The sequence below is a fragment of the Lacerta agilis genome, chromosome 2 (genome assembly GCF_009819535.1).
Source record: "Lacerta agilis isolate rLacAgi1 chromosome 2, rLacAgi1.pri, whole genome shotgun sequence".
NCBI lineage: Eukaryota > Metazoa > Chordata > Lepidosauria > Squamata > Lacertidae > Lacerta > Lacerta agilis.
This window is the reverse complement of record NC_046313.1, coordinates 13,950,285-13,978,061: the sequence shown is the minus strand read 5'-3', so window position 1 is coordinate 13,978,061 and position 27,777 is coordinate 13,950,285. Positions and strand designations below refer to the sequence as shown.

The following is a 27,777-nucleotide window of genomic DNA, read 5'->3' as shown; positions in this document are numbered from 1 at the left end:
TGTATGGCTTTTGCCTTAATTGTGATGTTCAGTGCTTTATAGATTGTGATTGTTTCACTGATTGCTAATTATTCTATATGATTTATGGTGCATTTCTGATGTTCCATTATGCTCTGTCACATTATTATTATTTATTGTCTGTAAGCTGCTTTGGGATTCAATTTGAATGAAAAGCGTCGTAGAAATATAATTCATCCACCCATCCATCAATCTGTCGACACTTGGAAATTGTCCTTGTTCAAGCTCCGCTCACCCTGTTGCTCAAACTTTGCTTCCTGCCTTGCCCTAGTAACCTGCCTCTTGGGCTGTATTTCGCTTCAGCGTTTCTTAACCCCCTGCCTTTTCCTGAATTGGTTTGTGCTAACTTTGGTTAGTATGTTGGTCGTGGGTGGGGACAAAGTTACTGTTCTGGACCAAATGCTTGCACCTTTGTAGTAAGAAGAAACTATAGAATAGAAGGCTCACTGGTGTGTGAGAAACCCGCTTTAGCCCTGGAGCAGAATAATTTAGGGCTGGTTAATTTGTTGTTGCATGTGTGTGCATTTGGTGGCTAACGGTTTCCTGTGAAGCCTTAGGCTTAACCTCAGAGTGCAATGAGGCTGAGGGATGCAGAATTGAAATAATCACACATTCTTCTCTCCTTTTCTGCTGTTCCCCATTATCTCCCTCTTCCTCCGTCGACCACTGTGCATCTGAATCCTATCACTGGGTGGATTGGAAGCTAATGCTATTCTAGAAATGTAGCTTTCGTGCTGATTTCCAGTTGGTTAGTCTGTCAAGGCAGGAGCCTGGCTTTTCATATGTTGTAAAGTACTAAATAGACAAGGGTGGCCTTCCAGATGTAGCTGAACTGCAACTCCTATAAGTCCGAGGCAGTATAGCCAATTGTTTGGGATGGTGGGGGGTTGCAATTCAGCAACATCTGGGAAGGCCACAGGTTCTCCACCCTGTTTTAGCAGTTTGGCTGCTACTTCTGCAGGGTGCTTCTCATGCCACACTGGTAATGTAGGCAAACAGAGAGCAAACGTGAAGGCATATTGCCGGTAACTGCCTACAGCAGTGCCATTTGTTTCCCAGCTTTGAAAAATGCACATTGTTAACTCTGCAGATGTGTGATGGTAGAGAACAAACCTCCAGTATTCCTGGAGACCAAGAGTATGCCTTGTCAAAGAGCTTTAAAAAACAAAACAGCAAGCCAGCAACAACTTCCTTATACAGTGGTACCTCGGGTTAAGAACTTAATTCGTTCTGGAGGTCCGTTCTTAACCTGAAACTGTTCTTAGCCTGAGGTACCACTTTAGCTAATGGGGCCTCCTGCACCGCTGCGTGATTTCTGTTCTCATCCTGAAGCAAAGTTCTTAACCCGAGGTACTATTTCTGGGTTAGCAGAGTCTGTAACCTGAAGCGTCTGTAACCTGAAGCATCTGTAACCTGAAGCGTCTATAACCCGAGGTACCACTGTATATAGAAATCCCATTTGTTGTGCAATATTGTGTATTGGTTACTGGTCAGGCATAGTCACCTTGAATGAGACAATAGTTTGTGGCACAGTAATTTAGGTGGCAAAATCCTTCCCGACTCATAGGGTTTGGAAAGGACACCCAGAGGCAAATAATGAGTTTTCACATACTCGTCAGCTCACAGATGAAACTCATACAATTCCGGTCACTGAGCACTTCCGACTGCTGCTATTTTGATGTGAGATTCAGTTAGATACCACCAAATTCAGGTTCCACAATTAATGGCAATTTGATGTTTTTGGGCAACAAACTCACTTCTCCAAACTGGATTTTGCAGCAAGGGAAGCGATGAAGAAAAATGCACAGGAAGGTGCAGTATGGCAGTGACTTGATGTAGCATCACGCAACCTCCTTGCAAACACATCTGAACAAATGCTCAGTAAAAAACAACTGGCATGGTCTAACCTCCCTGCAAACTTAGTGCCAATGAATTGGGGCGAATGCTCAATAAACAGGTCATCTGGAATTGACCCCCCCCCTGTGTTTTGCAAAGCACTGAGCTGAGACCAGCTCACGTTGGATTGCCAGGTGTTTGATAATTTCCCTGTTTTTGCAATCCAGACAAACAGCAGAAACGGGATTTTCAAGTCCCTGATGATGGACTATCATCAATCATTATCCACAGGTCAACTTCAGCCTTATTCAGCTGCTTTAATTATCCCTGTGTATGGCTGCAGCCAGAATTAGTCATCTCCATGATGCATTAACATAAGAAGGACAATTAATTCCCAGCACTGCATGTCTCCGTTAAATGGAGATTCAGAGGACAAAGTAAAGTCATTAATGACACCAGATAATGCAGAAGACGAGAGCCACTGCCAGGCAGTCTCTAGCTGTTCTTTTGGAAAAGGTGTGTTACACAATCAACATATAAAATATGTAACGAAGGCACATTTGGCTCATCCACTCCACTAAACACAGTCTGGGCAGAATACAAGGGTCTCCTTCCTTTCAAGAGCTATGTGGCAATGATAGAGGCTTCTGTTTGGGGGCTTTCTAGACAATGAACACCCCTGCCCGCCAAATGCATTAACTGTACTCCTGTTTTAACTTTAAAACAGATATCAAAGAGGTTCACAGCCTTCAAAAAAGCTTTACTCTTTTCCCCTTCACAAAATGGCTGCTTATTGCTGCAAAAGAAAAGGGCTTATTCGATGTGCATTTCTTTGGTGTTTGCATTTATTTATTTGATAAATCCCCCTCTTCCTACGAAGAGACTCGAAGGTGGCTAACAAATAGTAATTCACAGAGAAATGTATCCCTAATCACCCCCCGTGTACACTTAATCAATTAACATTGTATCTTCAACTAATAATTTTGCCTTTTATCTATAAAGGCAGTGATTCAGAGCAATTAATTTGTTACTGCCTACTTGTGCAGGTCTGAATTTTATTCTCTCCCCCCCCCCCAGTTTCTTCAGTCTGGTTAATGAGCTATAGCATTACGGTACTTGAAATCCTTTTGACCATGCTTCACTTTATAGAGGAAGCCAAAGGACACAGAAATAAGCTGATTAAATTCATCGGGGTTTACTCCCATGTAAATGGTTTTAGGGTTATAGCCTAAATGTATTTAGAATTTTTTTTTCAAGAACAGTTTTTCAGCTGACAGGTACACCAAGGAAACAGTTAACATATAACTTGTTAAAAAACATACATATCCTGTAACAGCATCACAAAAGGTGCAGACACAGAGGGGGAAGTGATGTCATTCACCACGAGTGATGTAACAGGCGCTGTTCAATAGGTGCCTGCGAGTCTCAGGCAAGCATAAGACAACACAGATACTCAAAACTGCAATGAATATTCCAGCTATGAGGGATTTCCCTTTTTGTCAGTAAGAAATGTTGACATTTGAGTGCTGGGAAGAATGTGACCGTCCCACAACCTTGAGGGAATCTATCTGGTTTCCCTCTATAAATGTGTAGTTCTGTTTGTTTCAATGAAACAACAATGAAAAGAAAGAGATTGCAAAGTGGGAGAGCTTGCCAGCCTTTTGATACCCAGCCTTTGTTTTTCTAGACTAAGATTGGAGGCATTCTTAGTATCTTTCTTGAGATGATAGCACGGTTCACGTATTGAGATTTGCATGGAGTCAATGCCCACAGGGCCCCTCATCCCCAATGGACATTGAATGGAGGATGCAGCCAACACAATGGTACCATTCCGTTCCAAGCCTTTGTGACACATTGGGCTGCCCTGGTGCACGTGCAACTAAAGCAGGATGAATGCTCATTGTCATATAACTGCCCCATAAATCAGAATGAATGCTCAGTGAAGACCAGACACAGTCTACTCTAACCACTGTGCAAGCAAATCAGGATGAATGCTCAATAAATGGGTCATCTGGAGAAGCCAGGCTCAGTAAGTAGGAACAAAAAAGAATAAAGCTGTTTTCATCAATCATACCAACAATGCCTTCATCTGGAATTTGTCACTTTTTAATGTGTGGCGGAAGGCAGAAGAGAGTTCTCTTTGGAATCAATGCACACACGAGGGAAGGCATCCAAACTTCTTTTGGCTTTACATTCAAAAGAGATGTGAGAAACGCAGAAGGCAATTTAAGCATCCCGTGCAGTTAAATTGCCAAGGATCAGCTCTGTGCCTCAGCACATCCAAAGTGTCTTTTGCAAAACAAGCCTCCACTAATCCGGGGTTAGGTGTGAGGACGAAAACGTGTCTCATTTTAAAAACAAGCACTGGTTCCATGTTTTCCATGTCACTGGACTTCCAGAGCCTTGCCCATGATTGGTGGAAGATACCAAACTCAGTGCCCTCCTGTAGAAAGCTAATATGCCAAATCCATTATTATTATAGTTCATCCTCACCATACTCTTAGGGATCAGGCCGCCGTTCCCATTTTACAGATGGGAAAATGGATAGAATCTAATAAAAAAAATCCATAGCTGTGCATGAATTACCGTAAAAGCACAGTCTCTCAGGGTCCAAGCCTGGACCTGTCATTGTATATGAATATCAAAATACGCCTCCATTTAATATGGATTTCCAAAAACTAGTTTGGGAAGCTTCTGGCCAAAATTTGCATCTTTGGTTCCTAATACAGTTGACAATAGCATACAGAGAGCATGTGTGCACACCCCCAAACTCTTGCTTGCAGTCTGCTTTGAATCAGCTCCCCCCCCATCATTTTAGGTGTAATTGTGACCTATTCTCATCATCAAAAACCACCTTATAAAATAAACAAACACACCTTTAATTGCAGAAATATGCACAAATGCAGCTTGTTGTGATGAAGAGGTGTGTGAGTCCACACCAGATTGTGTCTATGCGGTCTGTTGTATTATTATTATTATTATTATTATTATATTATTATTATTATGCCACCCATCTGACTGGGTTGTCCCAGCCACATGTGGAGAAATTCAAGCATGGCACTCACCTGCCAGGGTAGATTCAAGAGGTCTGTACGAACAAGGGTTTGCTGGGGTCCCCAATACAGGCAAAGAACCCATACCCCAACAGCACTGTCATTCTCACTTTGCACACAGGGGGTCCCAAGAAGGCGCTCTGAATTAATCTTGTGTCTGTATGCCTGGTTTCTCCCATTAATGATGCCTCAGCAAGCTTGAGCTGCCTTATATCTGAGTCAGGCTACTGGTTCATCTCGCTTCGATTGCCTACATCAGCAGTAGTCCTCCAGAGGTTGTGGACTACAACTCTTCATCTGCTCCAGTCTAAAACATCTGGAGGTTACCATATTGGTGTACGTTGACTGGCAACAGCTCTCCAGGGTTTCAGACACGGGACATTTCCGGCTCGGGTTGCCACCTGTGTTCTGGCGAAATACATGGCGTTGCGTTGCTGTTGGGGGATGATTCCCCCCTCCCCAAATCAGTTGCTGAAGTGACTTCAAAGCAATCCATGACAATTTATAGCAGCCTGACAGGATGGCCCTTCTAGAATTTGTCACACACACACACACACGAATTTGTAAATCTGCCTGTGCTTGGCTACCCAGAGCTTAAATACACATGCATTTGAAGAAGATCCCTAATGTGGTAGAGAGAGAGAGAGAGAGAGACCTGAAATACAGGACAAAACCAGGGGCTTTATTTCACCCAGGTCAAAGACACAGTCTTGCACACACACACACCCACACACACACACACACCACACACACACACCCTCAGCCATTTGTGTACACATGCACATAAGCTGGGAGCCTCAATGGCACCCCTCTGGAGGCTTCACCCAGGTCAAAAATCTTGGCTAGCCCCCCTGTAGCTATGGCACTGGCAAAACTGTACAATAGAGGATGTAGTATTTTACATTGAACTATGGGACAATCCAGTGTTATACAGGACAGGTGGCAACCCTATTTCCAGACCTATCTGGAGATGCTGGGGATCAAACCCAGTACCTGCATGAAAAGCAGGTGCTATGCTGCCGAGCTACAGCCCTTCTCTTCCTGATGTGCTGTTCTTCCCCAAAGAGCTGGCACCGGCACCACCTCTGCACCGTGTGAGTGATGGCTGCCAACCCCCCGTTACTATGGTGCCGTGGCAATAAAGCAAGATAAAAGAACGATGCTAATTGTGATGGATTTCTGCGGTGGAAAAAAAAAGCTAAGGAGAAAAAGGCTGAGTCTCCGTGGTTGATATCATCCTTTATATCATTGTTAAAGAGGAGCCGTTTTGATATACAATGCATTTGTCATCTTCTTGTGCTTCCTATGAAAATGTGTACATAGTACAGATACCAGAGAGAATTCAACACTTTATACACTTGAAGGCATTCAGAGATCGGTAGTTGGGGGAAAAAATTATAATGGCACAATATCAAGGCTTTTGATGCTACTGGATGGATATATCTACACTGAGATGGCGCATATAGAGGTGTGTACGTATTTCTATATATATTATGTACATATTATATATTATAATAATATATATCGTATATTTTATACATAAGAAATATAAAATGAGCATGAAGTAGTAAAAACGGTCAAATTAAAAAGGAAAAAAAAGAAAGAGAGGTCAAACTCGAGCCCTATCTTCAAAAGCTTTCAAGCAGAGAAGTAGAAATAACCAATTAAAACTAAAGAAAGGTAAACATATCCCCACCCCACCCCCTCAATGCAGAGACCCCCTGCTTCTTTCCAGAAAGGTCCAGCCATGGCAGAGTTGCAGCGTCTTTGGGAAATTAAGGGCCTCGATATATTCGGGAGGCTGAATACAAACAACAAACCCCTTTCACAAGCAAGTCCGGACTGCCGAGCCCTGGAATAATTAGGATTGAAATAAAATAAAGCCTTTTCGAAAGGGGGGAAAAAAACCACCAAAGCGACGATGAGATTTTATTGCAAAAGCTCTTAAAGATAAGGAGAACTTTGGACCTGGGAAGGCTGCCCATGCAGCGAATCTTGGTTAATGTTGAGGGAAGAGGCTGGACCGGGGCAGGCACGAGATGCTGTGGGGACCCAGGCTGGGAGAGGTCGGCCAGTTGCTTCTAAAAGTGAAAAACCACCCATGTTGGCACATCTCTCCACCCTCCACCGCCAAAATCTGAGAGCTGGCCCTGAAGGGCATCAAAACAAGCAGGCAAAAAGAGTCCTAGAGGCAGTTTTAGTAGCCATCAGGCCCCATGGCTGTTGTAGGCTGCAGATGGATATCTGGGGCACCTTCAGCTCACGTTTCTTCTTCGGCCCTTCCATTAATTCCCACAATATAACCAGAACTTCTGTCCCCCCCACCACCACCTCTGCTTTTCCCTTCACACACATCAGGTCATAAGGCATAGGAGGAGCAGAGGCCTAATCCGGTGCCACTCTGCCTCACACACACAGACACACCAGAGATGGACTTGAATAATCCAGATTTGCATTCTGACTGATGGTTCTTCCAGCCTGTTCATATCCCAGCTGGTGTACTTTATTAACTTGGACAGCTCCGTCGACTTGTGGGCAAACCCCAGTTGAACCACCAACACTGGAGTGGGAAAAGGCATCAACAAATGCGACCCTCAAAAGGTAGGATGAGGAACCAAGTCACCCTTCCCTCCTCATCCCTGCCTGCTAAGGCCTTTGGTTCCTAGCCCTGTCAAGCTGTACAGCTAAATGCAAAATTCTTATGGACCTTTCTCTCCTCCCAAAGAGACCAGGAGTGATTCACACATGCACCTTCTCTCAGGACAAAGCTGGGCAGACAAGCTTGCCAGATTCATTCTGCAAAACCAAATTCTGGCCAAGCCTCTCCACCAATGTCATTCCCTCTGTTTGGCTGAGCAGTTGATTGGGCAATCTCTGGATAACAAACCTGGGCTTTTCCTGAAGGTGGTTTTCAATGGGATTGTCAAAACTGACTGACGGGGACTCTTCTAGGGTTTCAGGCAGCACTTGGGAAGATGCCAGGGATTAAACATGGAGCCTTCTGCATGCCAAGCAGATGATCTGATACTGAGCTATAGTAGGAATCAGGAGCAGGTGGGAACCCCTTTTGTGAAGAGGTCAGCCCCTCTTCATCATGATACGGTTTTCACCACCGCTCTTGTCTTCTCAGGAGGGGCACAGGTTGCATGGGAAGCTGAATCAGTATAAGAAAACCCACACCACCCTGCCTAATCCTCCCCCCCCCCTGCATGGTACTTGACCTTCCCAACCTGGAAAAACTCCTCTCCAAAGGATCTTGGTGACCTCCCTATTGTACAATCAGGTGGTTGTAACACAGTTGTTCCAAAACAGGACATTGGTGGGATTCTGCAAATCTCCTGCACTGGGTAAATCCAGGAGGCCTTCCTTGCCAAGACTTCCAAGACTGTCATCTTCACCCCCCTGAGCTGATTTTTATTCCTGTCTATGCTGACGATGCGTTAGAGCAAACTTTTTTTTTAAAAAAAACCAAAATAAAATGTTTTACACCGTTAGCATGCAATTGCCTGGAGACCCTCTATGTGTTTTTGATGGTCCCTCTGCCCATCACTGCTGGCAAACTCCTGCCTGAAAGTTAGGATGGGTTATGTTTGCCAAATCCCGTAGAAATTAAGGGGCAACAGGTTTTCTGCGTTGCACCAAAGCGGAGCTATCATTGTCACTAGCCTACAAGTAGGTGCTTTCTGTCCTTTTGTAGTGTGGTGCTGAGGCAGGAACTGGCACTGGTCACCCTTACACATCTGCACAGCCAAAGAAATGATGCTGCTGCTTCTTTCTGCCTGTAGGACTGGGCTATAAGTTGCCATGGCTCTGGAGAAGGTAGGGGAGAGGAAACCCAAGGTCATATTCAGCAGGGTAGGCAGCTAACTCTTCTCCTTTCAGAAGCTGCAGAACCCTCAAGTGAGGCTTGTTTGAAAGCAATCTGGTTTTGTACCCTACTGAGAAATGGCAGACTTCTCTCTGAACCTTACTTTTCACGTAACCCCTAAGAACATGCACAGAAGGGGACCAGGGCAGCTTGTAAACACCAATGTTTTGAACTTTGGAACAGTTCATCTGCCAATCATTCCTTGCCTCTCTTGGGGGGGGTGAACAAGGCTGAGACCCAGACCAGGCTGGAGCAAAGGGAATCAGGTAGTTGGGCGAGACAACAGGTGATATTCAGTTGGGCCCTCACAGTTCAGTTACGGTCTTGCTACAGGAAAAGCCTCAGCTGTGGCCTCCCACAACACACAGCAAGGTGGTGATACAGAGATGGTGGGTGGGAAGGAATGGAACTGATGTAGCACCTCCTTTGGATACGGCAAGTGGCCCTTACGAAACCGAATACTGTGTGGGAACAGTTTGGCTGGCACTCCTGTAGGTTCTTCTTGGCATCGACGTTGAAAGAGAAAAAAAGGGCCTTCACGCAAGGTGGCTGACACCAACAAGGCATGGGGCAGCATGGAGGCCAAAGGAGGGGCACATAGGCAGTCAAACTTCTCCGCATGTGGACTGGAGAAGGCGGTGTCTTCTCCTCCGCTTGGCAGCTCTTCTGTCGAGTTAAGAGTCTGAGGGCATTCATAGGGACAAGAGCAGAAACTGGTGTGGACCTGGTGGAACAGATAACCTCCAACCCGTCCCTCCCTCTGTCCAGTTTGCTCCATGTGCGTATCGCTGCCTTGGCCTTGGGGCGGATGGGTTGAGGAGAGGCCGGATCCAGCTTGCCTCCCCCTGGGAGTCTGAGATAGAGGCCCTGACGAGTCAGTTGGCAGGTTCGTGGGCTGGGCCAGGGCTGCTCAGCGAAGGTCCCTTCCTTTGGTAGTGTTAGTTGTACATCCAGTGGTCAGTTAGCAAGTAAAGTCCTCAAACGTTCCCCGGGCCGGATGGTGAGGTAGGATGTTGGCTGCGTACGTCATGCCCGCTGGGTGGCCTCGGATGCTCTCGCACGGATTCTGGGTTTGCAGCGGAGGGAGAGGAGAGAGGAATGCAAACGTAGTGGGCATTGCAATTAGCACCGCAAACACGAAACGACAATGAATGGGGTGGCGTGGGGGAGAGCATGCAGTTCCAGGATTTGGGGACCTTCAGGCAGTGTGGCGTCCAGATTAGAGTGCTGGACGGTGACCAGGGAGACCAGGGTTCAAATCCCCACTCAACCATGAAGCTCACTGGGTGACCTGGAGACAGTCAATGTCTCTCAGCCTAACCTACTTCATAAGATCAGGATCCAGGGAATGGTCACTGAAGAAGGTCACATTTGGTGTGTGCACCCACATAGGGAGATGACGATCATATGTAACCTTTGACTCAGCAGCTATGCTTAGTATCAAAACTTCCTCGGTTCCAAAAGTTTTCAAGGGGCTGCAAAGGGATGATTATGTTGCATTGTACCATGAGACTGGAGGCTACAGAATGACTACTTCATCGTGCAATAGCTTTTAAGTGGCTGCTGGTCATGTTCTCAATCCACACTTGGGGGATCTCTACGCTGAAAACTAATTTAACAGTGATTTGGCATTATACTATGAATTACAATAGTTTGCTATATTCTTAACTCATCCTGGTGTCTTCTGGACTTTGGGGCTACAAGTTCCCTCAGTCCCAGCTGGCATGGTGGGGGCACCAGACTGGAGAAAGCTTATTTAATCCTACAGTTGTAAATAACAGTGATTCCTTTGGCCAGGGCATCTTGGGAGCTGTAGTTGTGCATATGTGTGTAAAGGTAAAGGACCCCTGGATGGTTAGGTCCAGCCAAAGGCGACTATGAGGTTGCGGCGCTCATCTCGCTTTTCAGGCTGAGGGAGCTGGCGTTTGTCCACAGACAGCTTTCCGGTTCATGTGGCCAGCATGACTAAACTGGCGCAACGGGACACCATGACCGAAAACAGAGTGCAGAAACGCCATTTATCTTCCCGCCACAGTGGTACCTATTTATCTACTTGCACTGGCGTGCTTTCGAAATGCTAGGTTGGCAGGAGCTGGGAAAGAGCAATGGGAGCTCACCCCGTCACGGGGATTCAAACCACCGACCTTCTGATGGGCAAGCCCAAGAGGCTCAGTGGTTTAGCCCACAGCGCCACCTACGTCCCTATGCGTATGTGTGGTACTGGTAAGGGATCCTTTGTAAAGAAGTGGCAGCCGCTTCTCCAAACTGCAAGTCCCAAAATTTGTTGTGGTTAATTGGGATAGTTAAAGTGGCACTCATGATATAATCAGTTACGTTGCTAGTGCAGACGGGGGGGGGGGGGAGCGATATCACGCGACATAGGAATGCACAACGCAACATGGCAAATAGCTTAGACACTCACGTGGCGTTTCACATCATCCAGACTCAGGGCTACCCCTTTGTCGCTGTTGTTGCTTTTGTGTTTCTTCTGGCATTTGCCGCGGCGAAAGAAGCGGAACTTGATAATCTAGAGATGGGAGGAGGAGGAAGGCTGTTTGTTTCAAGTAAACCATTCGTGCCATTTTGTCGCTTAAGACTGCAGCTGGCGCCTCAGAGCATCGGAGAGAAAAATGGAGGGAAGGTGCTCGGTTTGCTGCTATGAGCTTGTCTGCACAATGGTAAGGGAGGCAAAGATTGGGACCATCAGCATCTTGGTGCTGGGAGAATCTCGCTGGGAGACGCTATAATGCGGCGGGGGCCTAACCCTCAATTCAGCGGTCCAATTTAGCCCTGCACATTTTTCTAGTCCCCCAAGGACCCCACCAATTCAGCATTGTGGGGGAAGCAGGAAAGATTAAAATACAGCATGGATTGAGCAGAGCCTATGGCTCTGGTTGAGATGCAAATCACCTCCTTCCTGATCATCAATTCCTTGTTTGATGTATGGAGAGGAACCGACCACCCTCTCCTCCTTAGCTGATCTGCATGGGTCAGCTCCAGTGTGTGTGTGTGTGTGTGTGTGTGTGTGTGTGTGTGAGAGAGAGAGAGAGAGAGAGGAGAGAGAGAGAGAGAGTGTGCATGTGAGTGCATGACTGGCCACACCTATTTCTGACCAATGCCCACTGCTGGCATACAGCCCCCAGAGGATTGGCCAAGGGGAATGTGGCCTTCAGGCTGCAATGGGTAAGTAGCCCTGCAAGATTGCCTTAGCTTAGATGGCTGAGAACCCCAAATAAAGATCCATTTGCAACTCTGAGGAAGGGGCATTTCCTCTTTCCACCTCCCTAAGAGCTCAGAGCACCTCCCATATAGTCCCCAGGAGAGTCTCCCATCCAGGCAACAGACAGGCCTTGTTTTAGCAGTGGAAAGGGTTTTGTGTGCCTTTGAAAAGATTCTCTAGATGGTAAGCAGATCTGTACCCCGTTCCCCATCATGCTCCAGGGAGCCAAACTCACTTCGTAGGCGTAGTCAAATAGCTCCAGCACAGTTAAGAGGCTGGCTCCAATGAACAGCCCCATCTGTCCCCCGATGTCACCTGCAGGCAAGAGGAGAGGGGAGCAATAATCAGGTACTGAGATTGGGGTACAGTTCTCTGGATCCCTAATCTCAACATTCAGCTCTCCAGACTTGGTTGGTCCAATCTATGCTGACGGGGAGGTCGGCAGGGACATGGTGGTTTAAGAAGCCCAATGTGGTCTGGAGAGAGGGATCCCCCCTCCCTATAATTTTTATTAAATTTTCTGTTTTACATTTTAGAATATTCATTAAACAACCTTAAAATATCAATGACATCCCTTCTTCACTTCCCATGGTTCATTCTGCACAACATAAATCCCTGCATATTTTAAATAAACTAAACATTCAGTATTCTATTATTACATCCATCAAAACTGTTGATTTTAACTTAATGCTGCCCATGTTTTCAAATATACACTATTTCCCCCCATATATTCAACAAACACATCCCAATCTCTTTAAATGTTTAAATGTTCTCTTCTTCTCTTCTTCTATATGTTAGTTTAAATTGCCGTTCTACTTTAGATGGGACTTGGCTTATTTTCCCATTTTGGGGCTGACAAACATGGGCCGCAGTGCTGTGGTCTGGAGAGAGGGATGCCAGTTGTCTGACATTTTACTTGACCTGCCTGCCTTAGGTTTGGTATTTATCAGGTACTTTGTGGAACAAATCAGGTGTCTGGATATATATCTCCTGCCATTCCCCTCAAATGAGCCTGTTTTTCTGCTGAACTCCCCAGCCTGGTCCATTGGATTGTTCTCTGACATGCCAACATGTGCCCCAACCTCCTGTTTCTCCAAACCTCTCCTGCTTTCCCCAAAATGGCGAGGCCCACCGCTAACAAAAAATCAAAAGCCATGCTTGGCTCCATCCACCGGACGAGTCTTGTTCAAACCACACTAGTTTGCCACCCTCCCTCTCCACTCGTTTCTGATGCCACCAGGCGATTGCTAACACCAGGGCCGTCTTAAGCATATCAGGCGCCCTGGCGCGGCCAGCGAACTCGTGCTCCCATGCTCCACTGGGCAGCCGGAGGGCGCGGTGCGGCCGGGCAGCTCACGCTCCGCTGGGCAGCCGGAGGGCGCGGCACGGCCAGCTCGCACTCCCACACTCCGCTGGGCAGCCGGAGGTGCGGTGCAGCTTGCCGGCTCAAGCTCCCGTGCTCTGCCGGGCAGCCTGAGGGCGCGGTGCGGCTGGCCAGCTCCCGCTCCCCGCCAGGCAGCCGGAGGGCGCTGCCAGCGGGTGCAGCCAGCGGGGCTGGAGGGCAAAGGTGCCCTCCAGGCCATTGCACCTTCGCGCCTTGCGCCAGTAGGCTCAATGGTTAAGACGGCCCTGGCTAACACCTATCTTTGCAGCCTTAAATGTGCTGGTGCCCACTAGCCTGGTAGGGAAGAAAGCTAGAAGCCCTATCAGTAGGCGGAGTCTGAGCCCATGACAGACTGAACAAAATAATTCTAGTTTCTCCCCCTCCTGTTCCTTGTTGAGTTCTGGAAGGGGGGCGACACCAAGACTTAGGAGGCGGAAGCTCTCAGGCAATGCCACCCTCTCTGGGCGGCCTGTAAGTAAGAAAGAAGACAGGTGTGGGTGGCGGCGGCAGCTGGGGGCAGACTGAGGTTGGTGGGGCAGTGCCCCCTGTTGCCCTAATGGACCAGCCTTCATTAATGGAGAAGACTTAAGGATTGTGAATTTACTCGGTGGGTGGGAAAGGAACGTTGGGATTCTCCCGCCTGGCATTCTGCACTTGGGTTGTTGTTTTCCACACAACTGTAGAATTGCAAGCTCCGATTATGTGTGCATTTTGAGGACTATAGACAGGCACCCAAGTCACCCCAAAAGGGGTAAGAGAAATCAGGAAGTGTGCATCAGTTTCCATCAGTTGCTGTCCCCGCCCCCGCCCCCCCCCCCACAAAAAAGAAGAGGATAATCTCACCCAGAAGTCCAGCCACTTCGTATGCTTTCTTCTGTTCGATGGTCTCATAGTTCAGAGCTTCAAAGAAAATGTCCAGTACCAGGATGTTCTCCCTGTACGGGAGGAAGCAAAGTGATTGCAAGCTTCTAAAACGAGCATCTGCCTAGCAGTGACCAAAATATCTACCCCTCAACCATCCTTATAAATAATGCCTAGCACCAGCATGGGCACTTACCTGCCTGGACCCAAGATTTAGGGATGTAGCTGGTACCAACCTAAGGCACTCAGCCTTCAAGAAACAGAGACCCTCCTAATATTTTGTAGGACAGGATAGGATTACCTTTTCAGCTGGTGGACCATATCCTTAGATTCTCCCCTAATTCCTCCCCCCAAAGATTGAAAATAGACTGTAAGGACTAAGGCAGAGAGGCTTTGGAGCAGGGGTCAGCAAACTTTTTCAGCTGGGGGGCCGGTCCACTGTCCCTCAGACCTTGTGGGGGGGCCGGACTATATTTTGGAGGGGAAAAAATGAACGAATTCCTATGCCCCACAAATAACCCAGAGATGCATTTTAAATAAAAGCACACATTCTACTCATGCAAAAACTGTAAGAACACGCTGATTCCTGGATTTAGAAGGCGATTGGGCCCCGGGACTTAGTTTGCCTACCCATGCTTTGGAGGGTTATTGTCTGGAAACCCTTACTTTTTGGCAGGGAGCTGCATCTTCACCTGTCCCTCATCTGATGCCACACATGTAGGGGAGCTAGGTGTGGGCTGACTGAAATGGCCTTTTAAAAATTCCTCCAGGGCAAACAAAACTTTGCTTTTACAGGGCTGTTGGGCATGCTGCAAAACACAGTGCTTTTGGGATTCCCACCTTCGTAACTTCTCCAGAGACCCAAATTTGCATAAGTTTGCACCAGGAAATTTGCCCCAAATCTCCTAAGTGCTCAGCAATGCCCTCGCTTGCTGTTTGGGCTGGGGCCTTGCTAGACCTCCCTTGCTTGGGGCACGGGGTGCAGAAATAATGATGGCAAGCGGATTGGAGAGGCGGTGGTGTCTGCGGCTGAGGCAGGCGGCAGCACTCACCCAATGTACTGCTCGCTCTTGTTGTATTTCTTGGCCAGGTACTTGGCTGATGCCTTACTGGAATCTTGACCATGGAGAGCTCCTTGCCATAGCGGGTGACGTTGCAAGGCATCTCACACACGCAGTAGTCGTTGTCCTTCTCCACCAAGAAGTCTGTGGGAGCAGGGAAGGAGAAGTAGATGTCAGTTCAAAACAAGTGTTTTGGGGAAAGAGATATGGATTACTGCACTTGCGTTAAGCTCTTCCTTTAGAATCTGGAAGGGTCCTTCCTTGTGACTCTAAGGGTCTTTCAACCAGGCACAGATTATCTATCTATCTATCTATCTATCTATCTATCTATCTATCTATCTATCTATCTATCTATCTATCTATCATCTCTTTCCTTAAAGAAATCAGCCCTGAGTGCTCACTGGAAAGGCAGATCCTGAAGTTGAGGCTCCAGTACTTTGGCCACCTCATGAGAAGAGAAGACTCCCTGGAAAAGACCTTGATGTTGGGAAAGATGGAGGGCACAAGGAGAAGGGGACAACAGAGGATGAGATGGTTGGACAGTGTTCTCGAAGCGACTGGCATGAGTTTGGCCAAACTGCGGGAGGCAGTGGAGGATAGGGGTGTCTGGCGTGCTCTGGTCCATGGGGTCACGAAGAATTGGACACGACTGAACAACAACAATCTATCTATCTATCTATCTATCTATCTATCTATCTATCTATATTTATACATACATACATACCCTGCCCACCTGGCTGGGTTTCCCCAACCACTCTGGCTCCCAACAGAATATTAAAAACATGATAAAAAAATCAAACATTAAAAACTTCCCTAAACAGGGCTGCCTTCAGATGTCTTCTAAAAGCAGATAGTTGTTTATTTCCTTGACATCTGATGGGAGGGTGTTCTACAGTGCGGGTGCCACTACCGAGAAGGCCCTCTGCCTGGTTCCCTGTAACCCCACTTCTCGCAGGGAGGGAACCGCCAGAAGGCCCTCAATGCTGGACCTCAGTGTCTGGGCTGAATGATGGGGCTGGAGACGCTCCTTCAGATATACTGGGCCAAGGCTGTTTAGGGCTTTCAAGGTCAGCACCAACACGTTGATTGTGCTCGGAAACGTACTGGGAGCCAACGTAGGTCTTTCAGGACCAGTGTTATGTGGTCTTGGCAGCCACTTCCAGTCACTAGTCTAGCTGCTGCATTCTGGATTAGTTGTAGTTTCCTGGTCACCTTCAAAGGTAGCCCCACGTAGAGCGCATTGCAGTAGTCCAAGTGGGAGATAACTAGAGCATGCACCACTCTGGCAAGACAGCTTGCGGGCAGGTTGGGTCTCAGCCTGCGTACCAGATGGAGCTGCCCTGGACACAGAATTGACCTGTGCCTCCATGGACAGCTGTGAGTCAAAAATGACTCCCAGGCTGCGAACCTGGTCCTTCAGGGGAACAGTTACACCATGTCTATGTCCACATAGACACCACCATCATATCATCATATTTTTTATTATTTATATGCCGCCCGTCTGCTTACCAAGAGCGGGGTCTGCACACTCCTTGTATTGCTCAGGGGTGCAGTAGGGAGCATCACCTGCAGGGGAACAGAAAAGCAAGCAAATCACACCACAAAGTTTATATATCACGGTGAGACTCTATTCTGACCTCCTGCGTTCACAAGCAGTGAAATTTAACAAGGGAGCAGAATTTGCAATGTTCTGCACGCCCACACATCTCCCTGCTTTGCATGAGTGCAAATGTGACTCCTCATTCTACCCATAAATGTGAACTGAAAGAGGAGGGGACAACCTGCATGTTTAAATTGCTGCAGTTTTGTGATAAAGGGGTTGTGGCTTCTCTGCATTAGGTGATCCTTAGTCTCCAAGGGATGCTGAGTCCCCCACCTCTCTCCTTCGTTCTGCCCACTTTCATTGCTAAGGAAGCCTACTGCATCTTTTTAGAGCTGACATTTCCCTGGTTGAGATGCCCAGATGGTTAACCTTGTTATGCCTTTGCATGCAAGGTAGATAAGCTCTCTAGTGGCTTTTCGATGCAGATGTGTCTCCTGCACAGTGAAGGAAGGACATTTCAGCTCCCTGCCTCCCTCCTAAAAAGCTTAGCTCTGACTTTGCTGGAACATCTTGTATTCCTTATTAATCTTTTGTGGCTAGAAGCTGGTATCATTCCTAATTCCTATGTGGAGATCATCCCCTGCAGATAGAAATACAGCAAGTCAGAAGGAAGGGTGGGGCTGAGCCTTTTCCCTTGGCATGCTAGTTTTCTATGTGTGGGGAGAGGGGATTTTCTTCATTAGGGGGAAAGATTCAAAAGCTGCATTCCCTAGGAATCGTATCTGTAAAAACTGCCGAAGCCTTGCCCAGAGAGTTAACGGATCGGGTTTTGTTAAGTCCTGCCCACAGAGTGGCCTTGTTCTCACATCAACACTAAGACAAGCCAAGAGTGTGGGCACCTTAGCAAAAATTAAGTCCACCTCACTCCTCTCATGGCCCTGTTGCTGCCACACTACCCAGAGCTGTCGTGGTTTGGCTTAGCATTATATGTGAACAAACCACAAGTGGGAAATCGAGAATAAACCTTGGTTACAGCTCATGGTTTGTTGGGACTTGGGAGTGATACAAACCATGAGTCTGGGTTTGTATATAATATTAAGCCAAACCATGGCTTGGTCTTGGATTGTGCAGTGGCGGCAGTAGAACCGAGGAGCAAAGCAGCCATGATTTTTGCTCTGGGGGATCCTCACACTTGTTCTGTCTGGCTGGGTTTGGCTTAGTGCTGTGTGTGAATCGGACCAGTGTAGCAAGCAAAACACAGTGCCGTTAGTGAAAACATAGTCCTTAGAGAGATATTTCCTTTGTATCTCTAGTTGCATTCAGGTTTCTCAGAGACCTTATAAGCAGTGGTGAACGAAGCCACTTAGCCGCCGGGAGCGGCAAAACCGGGGGCACCCCCGGGGGTGCGGAGCGCGCACGCGTCATACAGAGCGGTGCATGCGCGCTCCGCAGTGGTGCCGCAGCAAACCCTGCGAGCAAGCTGCGGAGCGAGGCAGCTTGCTCGCAGGGTTTGCTGCGGCGCTGAGCAGGTTGTGGGCAAGGTGCGGAGCGAGGCTGCCTCGCTCCGCAAATTGCTCGCTGGGTTTGCTGCGGCGGCACTCCGTTGTACGCATACGCATGCGCTACGGAGCGGGTGGAAGCGAGGGGAGGGCCAGGGACCTTCCTGGGCTGCCCCTCGCCTCCACCCCAGTCTTAAAAAGGAAAGCGCACGCCGAGCAGGTTTGTGACCAAATCGTCAGTGCCCGCTTTCTACCGGGTGGCAGGGCTCGGCTTGGGCGTTGCAGGGGGGGGTGCGCCAAGTGTCACCCCTCCTCCATGGTGGTGCCCAAAGCGCACCACCCCCAACGCCCCCCTTCCTACGCCACTGCTTGTAAGATAGAGACCTGATAAAGCAAAAAACAAAACATAAAAACCACCCCAAAGCAGTCATTACATAAACAAAGCTGGATGCAAGTTTTTGCTGCTGTCTCTCCTTGGCTGTCATTCAAATCCTGATTCCATCTCCTTCTCCAGAAGTCTGGATATCATTTGACAGGATCAGCCTGCCTTTGGGGGGGGGAAACTCTTCCCTCTCTTTCTCCTCATACATCTACACTATTATTCTGCCTGCCCTCTTCTCCCCAGGAGATGCAACTGACTGGAATAATTAATTCATATTTATTATGCTAATTGCATCCCTTGACAAGGATTTCTGCTTAACAGGAAAGATTGAATACAGACCAAGGTAGGCTGGCTGAGGGAGCGCTGGGTTCTGTTAAAGGATGCACTCAGTACAAAGAATGGGAGTGGCTGCAATTAGGGAACAGATATAATAGTTATAATTAAGCTTGAACCAAGGGGGGGGGCTTTTAATAAACGTTTTCAGCAGCACCACAAACTTTGATTTTGCGAAGGGTTGAAAATATTCAACAATTCAGGAAACAATGGCCTCACTTCTTGCAGGGAGGGAACCACCAGAAGGCCCTCAATGCTGGACCTCAGTGTCCGGGCTGAACGATGGGGGTGGAGGCGCTCCTTCAGGTATACTGGGCTAAGGCCGTTTAAGGCTTTAAAGGTCAGCACCAACACTTTGAATTGTGCTCGGAAACGCTTGCTCCGTGCATTACCGGGCCAGGAAACGGAGCCAACCTCCCTCCCAGTTTCGCGGCACCTTCAGGACTGCTGTGGCCCAGTGGCGTAGCGTGGTTTGCACCCTTAAGAATTCTGTGCCCGGGGCAACCGCCCCTGTGCCTCCCCTGCTACGCCACTGTGCTAACTCACAAGTACACATGACATGCCAGACCACCACCAGACCGGTGTGCCTATTCACGAGGAAATATGCTCTGTAGGTAAGCAGGGGAATCCTGATCTTTCAAAGTATCCCTCAGGTGGCTTGTTTTAAATCCCTCTGTCTGTGCAATTGCTTTGGCCTCCACTCTTTGCTTTGCCACCAGCTTCATCCCTCCACCTTACCAGGCATGTGCACCATGCGGCAGTTGCAGTTCTCCACCAAGTAGCGGGTCTCACAGTCGATGCGGCAGGCTGCGATGCTGTAGGTATCGTAGAATTCGGATTCCATGGTCACCGACTTGCAGTCGCCCCAAGGTGGAGGAAGGTAGATGAGCTGCACAAAGAATGGGTGAAGAGCGGCTGAGAATGGCACTCTCTCACCACCCTTTCCTAGAGAAGGAGAAGGGCTGTGTTTGGGCCACAGTGCTTAAGCAGGGCCTCATCAGAGCTCATCCTTCCTCTCCCACTTTCACAAACAGAGGAAGAGTGGTCAACATGGACTACAGTTCCCATCACCCAGGTCCATTTGCCCTAGTGGCTGGGGCCGATGGAACTTGTATTCCAACAATATCTGCCTAATAGACTGCCTTACAGGTCCACATCTGCTGCTTTGGCTCCACAATTTGCACCTGCAATGTCGACAGGCAGGAAACAAGTGTGGGCTGAATGCAAGGGCCATGTGGACAGCAGAAGACCAGATGCAAATAAAATAAAATAAAATAAAATAGCCTATCAAAACTCTTGCTCTCGCAAGAAGATATCACACTGTGCCAGAGCTGATTCAAGCCAGAACAAAAAGACACATGTTACAACCCTCCAATGACTGTAACACAGGATACAGGAGAGAAATCTCATGTTTGAATCTTGAATATAAGGGAGTCCCATATGCTCTGAGAGTCTGTCCCTGTGCCTTGGGAAAGGTTGAATCAACCGAACACATTCTCCTGACCTGTCCATTTTATGTAGCCCTTAGACAAAAACTGATAGCTCCACTCTTAGGCCACCTTAGCCTGGTAGATGGAGAATGTCAGGTTTCGTTTTTGGTGAATAATTTTACTGGTACCACAACCTTTGAGGTGGCCAAATTTCTTTTTTTGGCCCTTAAACAGCGTAAGGTCAAAATCGATAGTATCGATATGGGTTTTTATGTATAATTTACTTTTAGTGTATGTTTTAGTGTAAACCCCTCTGAGTTGTCTCAGGTTTTAAAATTTGTATGGATGATTGTGTTCTGACTGACGGTCGAATAAATTGTTATTGATTGATTGATTGATTGAATCTTCTCCCATGATCACAAAGTCCTTGAAAGTGGAATGCTAGTTCAGACAGTGATGGCTGAAAAGCAGTCGACAGATATTTCATTTTTCATGTTATTTATTTAGGTGGCGCCTTTATCCTGCTCTTCATCCAAAGAACTCAGGTTAGCATAAATGGATCTCTCCCCGTTTCTTTATCTTGCGCAACTATCTTGCGAAGTTAAGTTGGGCTGAGAGGTAGCAATCTGCTCAAAGTCACCCGGTGGGCTTTGCGGCTGATCCCTCTAGCCCAGGGGTCGGCAACCTAAAGCCCATGGGCCACAAGCAGCCCACGGGGTTGTTTAACCAGCCCACTAGCCACCCCCGAACCGAGCCACATGCTTGGTGAGTCCCCATGCGCTGCACTAAACTGGCGCAGCATGGTGTGGGGACTCGCTTCCGCGGCACTGGAAATCGCATCTGCGCATGAGCAGACACCGGAAACCGCTTCTACGCAGACGCCAGAAATTGCAGGTGCGCGTGCTTCTGCCCACGGAGGGATCTCCGCTGGAGTGAACCGGCCCAGGAAAGGTAAACCTTGCCGACCCCTCCTCTACTGGCTATGCCACACTGGCTGTATTGTACTTACTTGCAAGTAAGCAAGTGTCAGGCAGAAAGGTTCTACTCTAGCCTCTTCCCTAATGTGACATATTCCCCAGTGCATTGGGTTTTTGGAGACTGGAAGGGATTTGGTCATGTAATATTGTAATACTTATTGCTGAAAGCACTTTGGAGAGGGCTGGAAAAGTGGTACAGAAAAACGTTTTAAAAAGTAAATAAAAGTCTGTTTGCATTCTCTAAAAGTCTGCTTGCATCCTTTGTTTTGCATTAAACACACACACACACAATTATTTTCCTAAGACGCCCACAATGTCTTCAAGCACATATTTCCTCCTAGTTTCTATTATCTCCCGCTGAGTTTTCGTTATTAAATATTCCAGCTGAAATTAACAACTCACCAAATCCGCTCTATTCATGCTGATGATTGTGATTCACTACTTGACCGTGGAAGAGTGGTTAGAATCTTTCCTTTTAGAGCCTTTCGCCCTCCCCAAACTTTGATGTTAAAAGGCTGGTTTATTTATTTATGTTATGTATTTTAAAGAATATTTATATTCCCATTTCTCAAAAGTGCTTCTGAAAGCAGCTTCCTTACAACACAGGGGCAATAGTAAAATACAGCAATGAATATGTAGGCTTATACTGAGGATGTTCCCATGCAGAGAAGGGTAGAAGTCTGAAGTCATTGCTACCAGCTTACTGACACTAACCATTTATGGCACTCCCTTGACACCAAAGTCCTTTTGGACTTCCAGTACTAGGCATGACCAAGCTTGATAGCTCAGTTGGTTAGAGCATGGTGCTGATAACGCTAAGATTGCAGGTTCAATCACCATATGGGACAAGCTGCATATTCCTGCATTGCAGGGGTTTGGACTAGATGATCCTTAGGGTCCCTTCCAGCTCTACAATTCGAATAATAATAATAGTAGTAGTAGTAGTAGTAGTAATAATAATAATAATAATCCATCTGTCTGGGTTTCCACAGCCACTCTGGGAGGCTCTAAGCAGACTGGTAAAATCACGACAAAACTTCAAACATTAAAACTTCTCTAAACAGGGCTGCCTTCAGATGTCTTCTAAAAGTCAGATAGTTGTTTATTTCCTTAACATCTGATGGGAGGGCATTCCACAGGGCGGGTGCCACCACTGAGAAGGCCCTCTGCCTGGTTCCCTATAACCTCACTTCTCGCAGTGAGGGAACCAGCAGAAGACCCTCAGAGCTGGACCTCAATGTCTGGGCTGAGCGATGGGGGTGGAGATGCTCCTTCAGGTATACTGGGCAGAGGCCGTTTAGGGCTTTAAAGGACAGAACCAACACTTTGATTTCTATTCAACACTATGATACTATTTCTCCTACTTGGTACCTGTATTAGATGTGAATTGACTTTGTGCATGTGCTACTGTTATTCTAAGCTCTCTGTGTGTGCATGAGCACATTTTTATATTTGCAATTGTAAGTACTTCTCTATATGCTTTCAGTATATCGTACAGGTGAAACTCGAAAAATTAGAATATCGTGGAAAAGTCCATTTATGTAAGCAACTGTTTTCATTAGCTACTGGAGTTTAATATATGAGATAGACTCATGACATGCAAAGCGAGGTATGTCAAGCCTTTGCTTGTTATAATTGTGATGATTATGGCACACAGCTGATAAAAACCCCAAAGTTGAAATTGTTAATTTGGGGTTCTCATCAGCTGCACGCTATAATCACCACAATTATAACAAATAAAGGCTTGACATATCTCGCTTTGCATGTCATGAGTCCATCTCATATATTAGTTTCACCTTTTAAGTTGAATTACTGAAAGAAATGAACCTTTCCATGATATTGTAATTTTTCGAGTTTCACCTGTAAATTGCTTTCAGCTGACTCAAGAGGAGCAATTCATAAATAAAATGAGTACTGCTGTACCTTGGTTTTCCAACAGCTTAGTCCTCAAACATTTTGGCTCCTGAACACCGCAAACCCAAATGTGACTGTTCCGGTTTGCAAGCTATTTTTGGAAGCCGAACGTCTGATGGGGCTCCCATGGCTTTGGATTGGCTGCAGGAGCTTCCTGCAGCCAATCAGTAGCCACAGTTTGGTTTCTGAACATTTTGGAAGTCTTCCAAGGTACGACTGTAATAAATTTCACTTTCCAGAGTTTTTCTGGCTCTAAACTATCCATTCAATACCGCCGTTGTCTTTGTCATCAGCAAGAAAAATAAGGGGGTTCTACCGGTACTCTCCTGCTGCCTAGACCATGGGGATGTGCTAGTACAGATACCTGAGGCTGGTTGAAAGGGAAGGGAATGTTCACATCTTACCCGCTGCTCCTGGCAGGAGACAAACGTCTGGAAACCAGGTGCCACCCCAAATCCCAGCTGGTCAATGCAGGGTGGCTCATCCTGGCTGTGGATCTGCACCTTGATCCCAGCTTCAAATGAGGTCTCATCTGCAGAACAGAGAGATGGAGAGTAGAAAAGGGGGCTCAGGTGATGATTGCAGGGCTCAAACTCAGAGCCAGAAAGCAAAGGCACTTCCCCTTACCCTGCATCGATAGGGAGATACATGGCGACCAAAGAGGGAAAGTACCCCCCTGTCTGATTCACAGCCCACCCCCTGCATCAATCAATACCAACTACATCTTTAGCTTTATGCAATCGGAGCCAGAATAATCTGGAGACTTAAACCAGAAATCAGTCCTCCCCACTTCATTTTTTTAAAAAAAGCAAGGCCAGGTTCAGGAATGCATAAAGTAATACTGATAAAAGTAATAATAATAATAATAATAATAATAATAATAATAATAATAATAATAATAATAATATTTATTTGTACCCCACCCACCTGGCTGGATTTCCCCAGTAAATCTTCCCAGAACATTTCTTAGCTGCACCTAGAACCAACCCCTTCATGAGTTAGGGAAAAGGTCTTTCAGGTCAAAGGGAAAGATTCCCAGACAGGGTTGTGCTCCAACACCCCGCTTTACTGAAATCAAGGCCCAGCCAGGGACCTAGAAAGCTACTCCCGTGGGATCCATGGTGACCTTTGAACTGGGATTCAGGCTTCACTTCCCACCCTGCCTCACCGTAGCCTTGACAACATATTCCCCCTACAAAGAACAATGTGCTATTTGTAGATAAGAGGCATCGCCTTCCCTGGCTATGATCAGCTGGTTGCCATGGAGAGACGCATAGGACACAAATGGGGGGGGGGTGACTGAAAGGAAGGGAGGAGGGAAAGTGCGGTGTGGGTTTAAGGAGTCGGCGCAGGTCTAGAAAAGCAAGGAAGCAGAGAGAGACACACTGGGTTGAGGAACAGGGCAAGGAGGCAGAATGTGGAGTGATCAACTGGAAGATGGAGCAAGGGGTGGGGTATTTCTGGGAGGAGGCATCAAGGGGGATGGGTGTGGGAGGCAGAGGTCTGAGAAGATGAGGCATCAGCAGAGTCATGTGGCACAAAGGAAAATATGGATAAGGGAGGAGTCAATGTAGAGTCAAGAGAAGCCAGGAGTAACTCTTACCTGTCTCTCCCCAGACAGGGAGATACTCATCTTGCTGAATGTCCAACATGATCTCCAAGCCGTTCCCCGTTCCTCCCTTATTGGTGATGCGTGGCGGCTTGTCAGGCTGACCTGAGTTGAATGTGTAACACTTTCCGTAGCGTGTGTACACCTGTGGAGGAGAACGGAAGGACAAAAATTAGACAAGGAGATAGAATATTCCTTTTGGAGTTCATACATCCTTGCCAGCTCTTGATGGTCAATTGCTGGCGTATCGCTCCACCACACTCTGCAGGTAGGCATAATAAGCAAGATTCCCAGGATGTGCTTTCAGCACTTGGTTTCAGCACCAGGGACAGCTCCTGGCCGTCTGGAGTTTTGCAGCTCTCCTAATAACAACCCATTCTCAATGACCTTGAAGCCATAGGGATACTGGGAGTGTACAAGTGAATTGCCTGGGAGGAATGTGGAATGTACTGGATTTGAGTGGTGGGGCTGCAATGTGTGACAGAAGCAGAACCGGAGCATTGTCATTCTACTGCAATTTCCTTTGCGACTCGGGTTTGGGGTTATGCATTCACCAATAGCCCTGGAGAGAATGTGAACAAAAGGCAACACAGTGAACTCAAGTTCTAGAGGTGAATATTCATTAGTTGCCCACCCGCCCCAAACCTTGCTGAAGAAGGATAACCTCAGCTATTGTATGCTAGTATTTAGACTCTACTGGGTAATTAATCATTTGAAGATGCTCAGATAATGGTCCCTGCCAGGCAATTCATGTAACAAATAGGCTGAGAAGTTAGATTTGGCAGCTGGTACCCAAGGAATACTAAAGTGTTTTGTAGATACCAGCTGAGTTAAGTCCATCCCATCCAGCGCTTATGTAATGGATATGTTTAAGTCTTAGGTGATGAAAATGGGGCACAGGCTGGGAACGAGTTCACCCAGTGACAGTAAGTGATCACACCAGGGATATACTCATATCACAGCTTCTGGGTTCGTTTTCTTGCCCCAATTCCGGGATCCCTTAGAAGCGTGAGGCAGGTTTCTCTCTGTCTTCCAGTGTAGTTTCCGAGTGCCTTGCATGCTCCAGTAGTTGGAATTGCTTTCCGATTAGTGCAATATCGGTAGCTGCATGCTCCTGTTCCCCCACGGTGGATGTGTTTGTTCATTTGAAGTCATGTTGCTTTTCATAATGACAGAGCTAACCATTTGTAGCTTGCAGAGCCGAGCGTTTATAGCTCATCAATTACTTTGTGGGCCTGGATGATCCCTTCTCGTGTTTATATACGATCCAACATCTTTGTTTTGTCCATTACACCTGAGAAGACACGGATGTTTTTTCTTCTTGATTTAAGGAGGCTCACAATGAAAGCGTTTTGTGAATTCCCCAGTGTACTCTTCTCCCTTCCCACGGTTGATGCTACAGGATTCCAAGTCCTTCCCAGGCTCCATCCTGGCTCTGTCTTTGCTCCATGTTGGGTATATATCCCACAAATCCTGGTGCCTAGACTTGATTTGAAAATCAATACTAAGCTGAACATAAAGTGGCCATTGTTTTATACAGTAGGCTCATGTTATAATGAAACCAGTCAATTTTGGGAGACAAATGCAATTTGAAGAGATGGGGAAGAAAAAGCTTTTTTGTAAAACCAAGGACAGAAGCAACCTTTTCCTTAAGGTTGCATACATGTTTGAATATATTAGTTGTATTAAATAGGAAGTAATATGGGCATGGGTTCTAATCATGCAACAATAGAATTTGGGGTAGATTTTCATTATTTTTTAATTGATTGTATTATGCATTCATCATTATGTCTGTCTGAGAAACACATTTCCTTAAATTATAAAAAGCTCTTCAAGTTACTTTCCTGAGGAAGCGATTTGTGCTTTAAACACATTGGGATTTCCCAACAAATATTGGCTTATACCATTTTGGATTTTCTTCTATTTTGCTGTGGGTTTTTTAAATAAAAATTATTATTATTATTATTATTATTATTATTATTATTATTATTACCACCATTGGCCAAACCACTCTTTGTTCTATTACTAGAAATGTTTGCCTAATCTTGTTGTTTTTCACCTTGGGAAGTGCCTAATGGATATTGATACAGTGGTGTGCTTGAATTTCAGGTATTATAAATAATATTCCATCCCTCTTATCTGCACTGACAGTGGCTAGATAGAATTGGGAATTGCCTCGGAGCATTTATTTGCATTAACCAATTATGATACGAGACTGTCTACTGATCCATCCAGTTTACAGGCACAGTCTGAATGCTGTGTCTGATAAATGAAATAAAGATGACTGTGTTCCTCAAATCTGAAATAAAATTCTTTTCTGCTTTTGAAAAAAAAAAGCAGGGAGGAAAACTTGCTTGCAAGGAGAAGTCGTGTCACAACATGACTTTTAGTAATACAAGGAGGGGAAGTGTGTACTAGTCTCTCTGTATGTGAACTGAATCTTTGTCAAGCATTTAAACTTGGATGCATGCAAGTTCTTTTCAAATAACTCATTTTTTTTCTTGGTTCTATTTGTGGGCTAGCCGGTGAATATAAAAGCATTCGCTTTTTTTTGCGAACGCATAAAGACAGGATGATAAAGCTGTATTGGAGGAAATACGATTTAAAATTATGATTCATGACTCATACGCATCAATAAAGGAAGATTAATTCTATTTCATTCACTGGAAAAATGGTCTGGTAAACGTCTAAACAGGAACTGAACATGCACAGTCGATGGAAATAGGAATGGATGGGAAAGTATTAGAAATTAAGTATTTTACTGTGAGCAGCAAAGGTGGGAGGGAAAA

The 27,777-nt window shown here is 46.5% G+C and overlaps 1 protein-coding gene across 1 annotated transcript in view; it reads right to left on the bottom strand.

The window, feature by feature from the left end:
* Window positions 1–8,446: 8,446 nt before the first annotated feature.
* The window catches only part of ASIC1 (acid sensing ion channel subunit 1), a 186,425-nt gene continuing 167,094 nt past the window's right edge, over window positions 8,447–27,777 (bottom strand). The window contains 10 exon segments of the mRNA XM_033138676.1: window positions 8,447–9,841; window positions 11,198–11,302; window positions 12,231–12,310; window positions 14,223–14,314; window positions 15,293–15,350; window positions 15,353–15,445; window positions 16,811–16,867; window positions 19,797–19,947; window positions 23,784–23,911; window positions 24,983–25,133. Coding sequence (XP_032994567.1) covers window positions 9,737–9,841; window positions 11,198–11,302; window positions 12,231–12,310; window positions 14,223–14,314; window positions 15,293–15,350; window positions 15,353–15,445; window positions 16,811–16,867; window positions 19,797–19,947; window positions 23,784–23,911; window positions 24,983–25,133 — 1,020 coding nt within the window. The 3' untranslated portion in view covers window positions 8,447–9,736.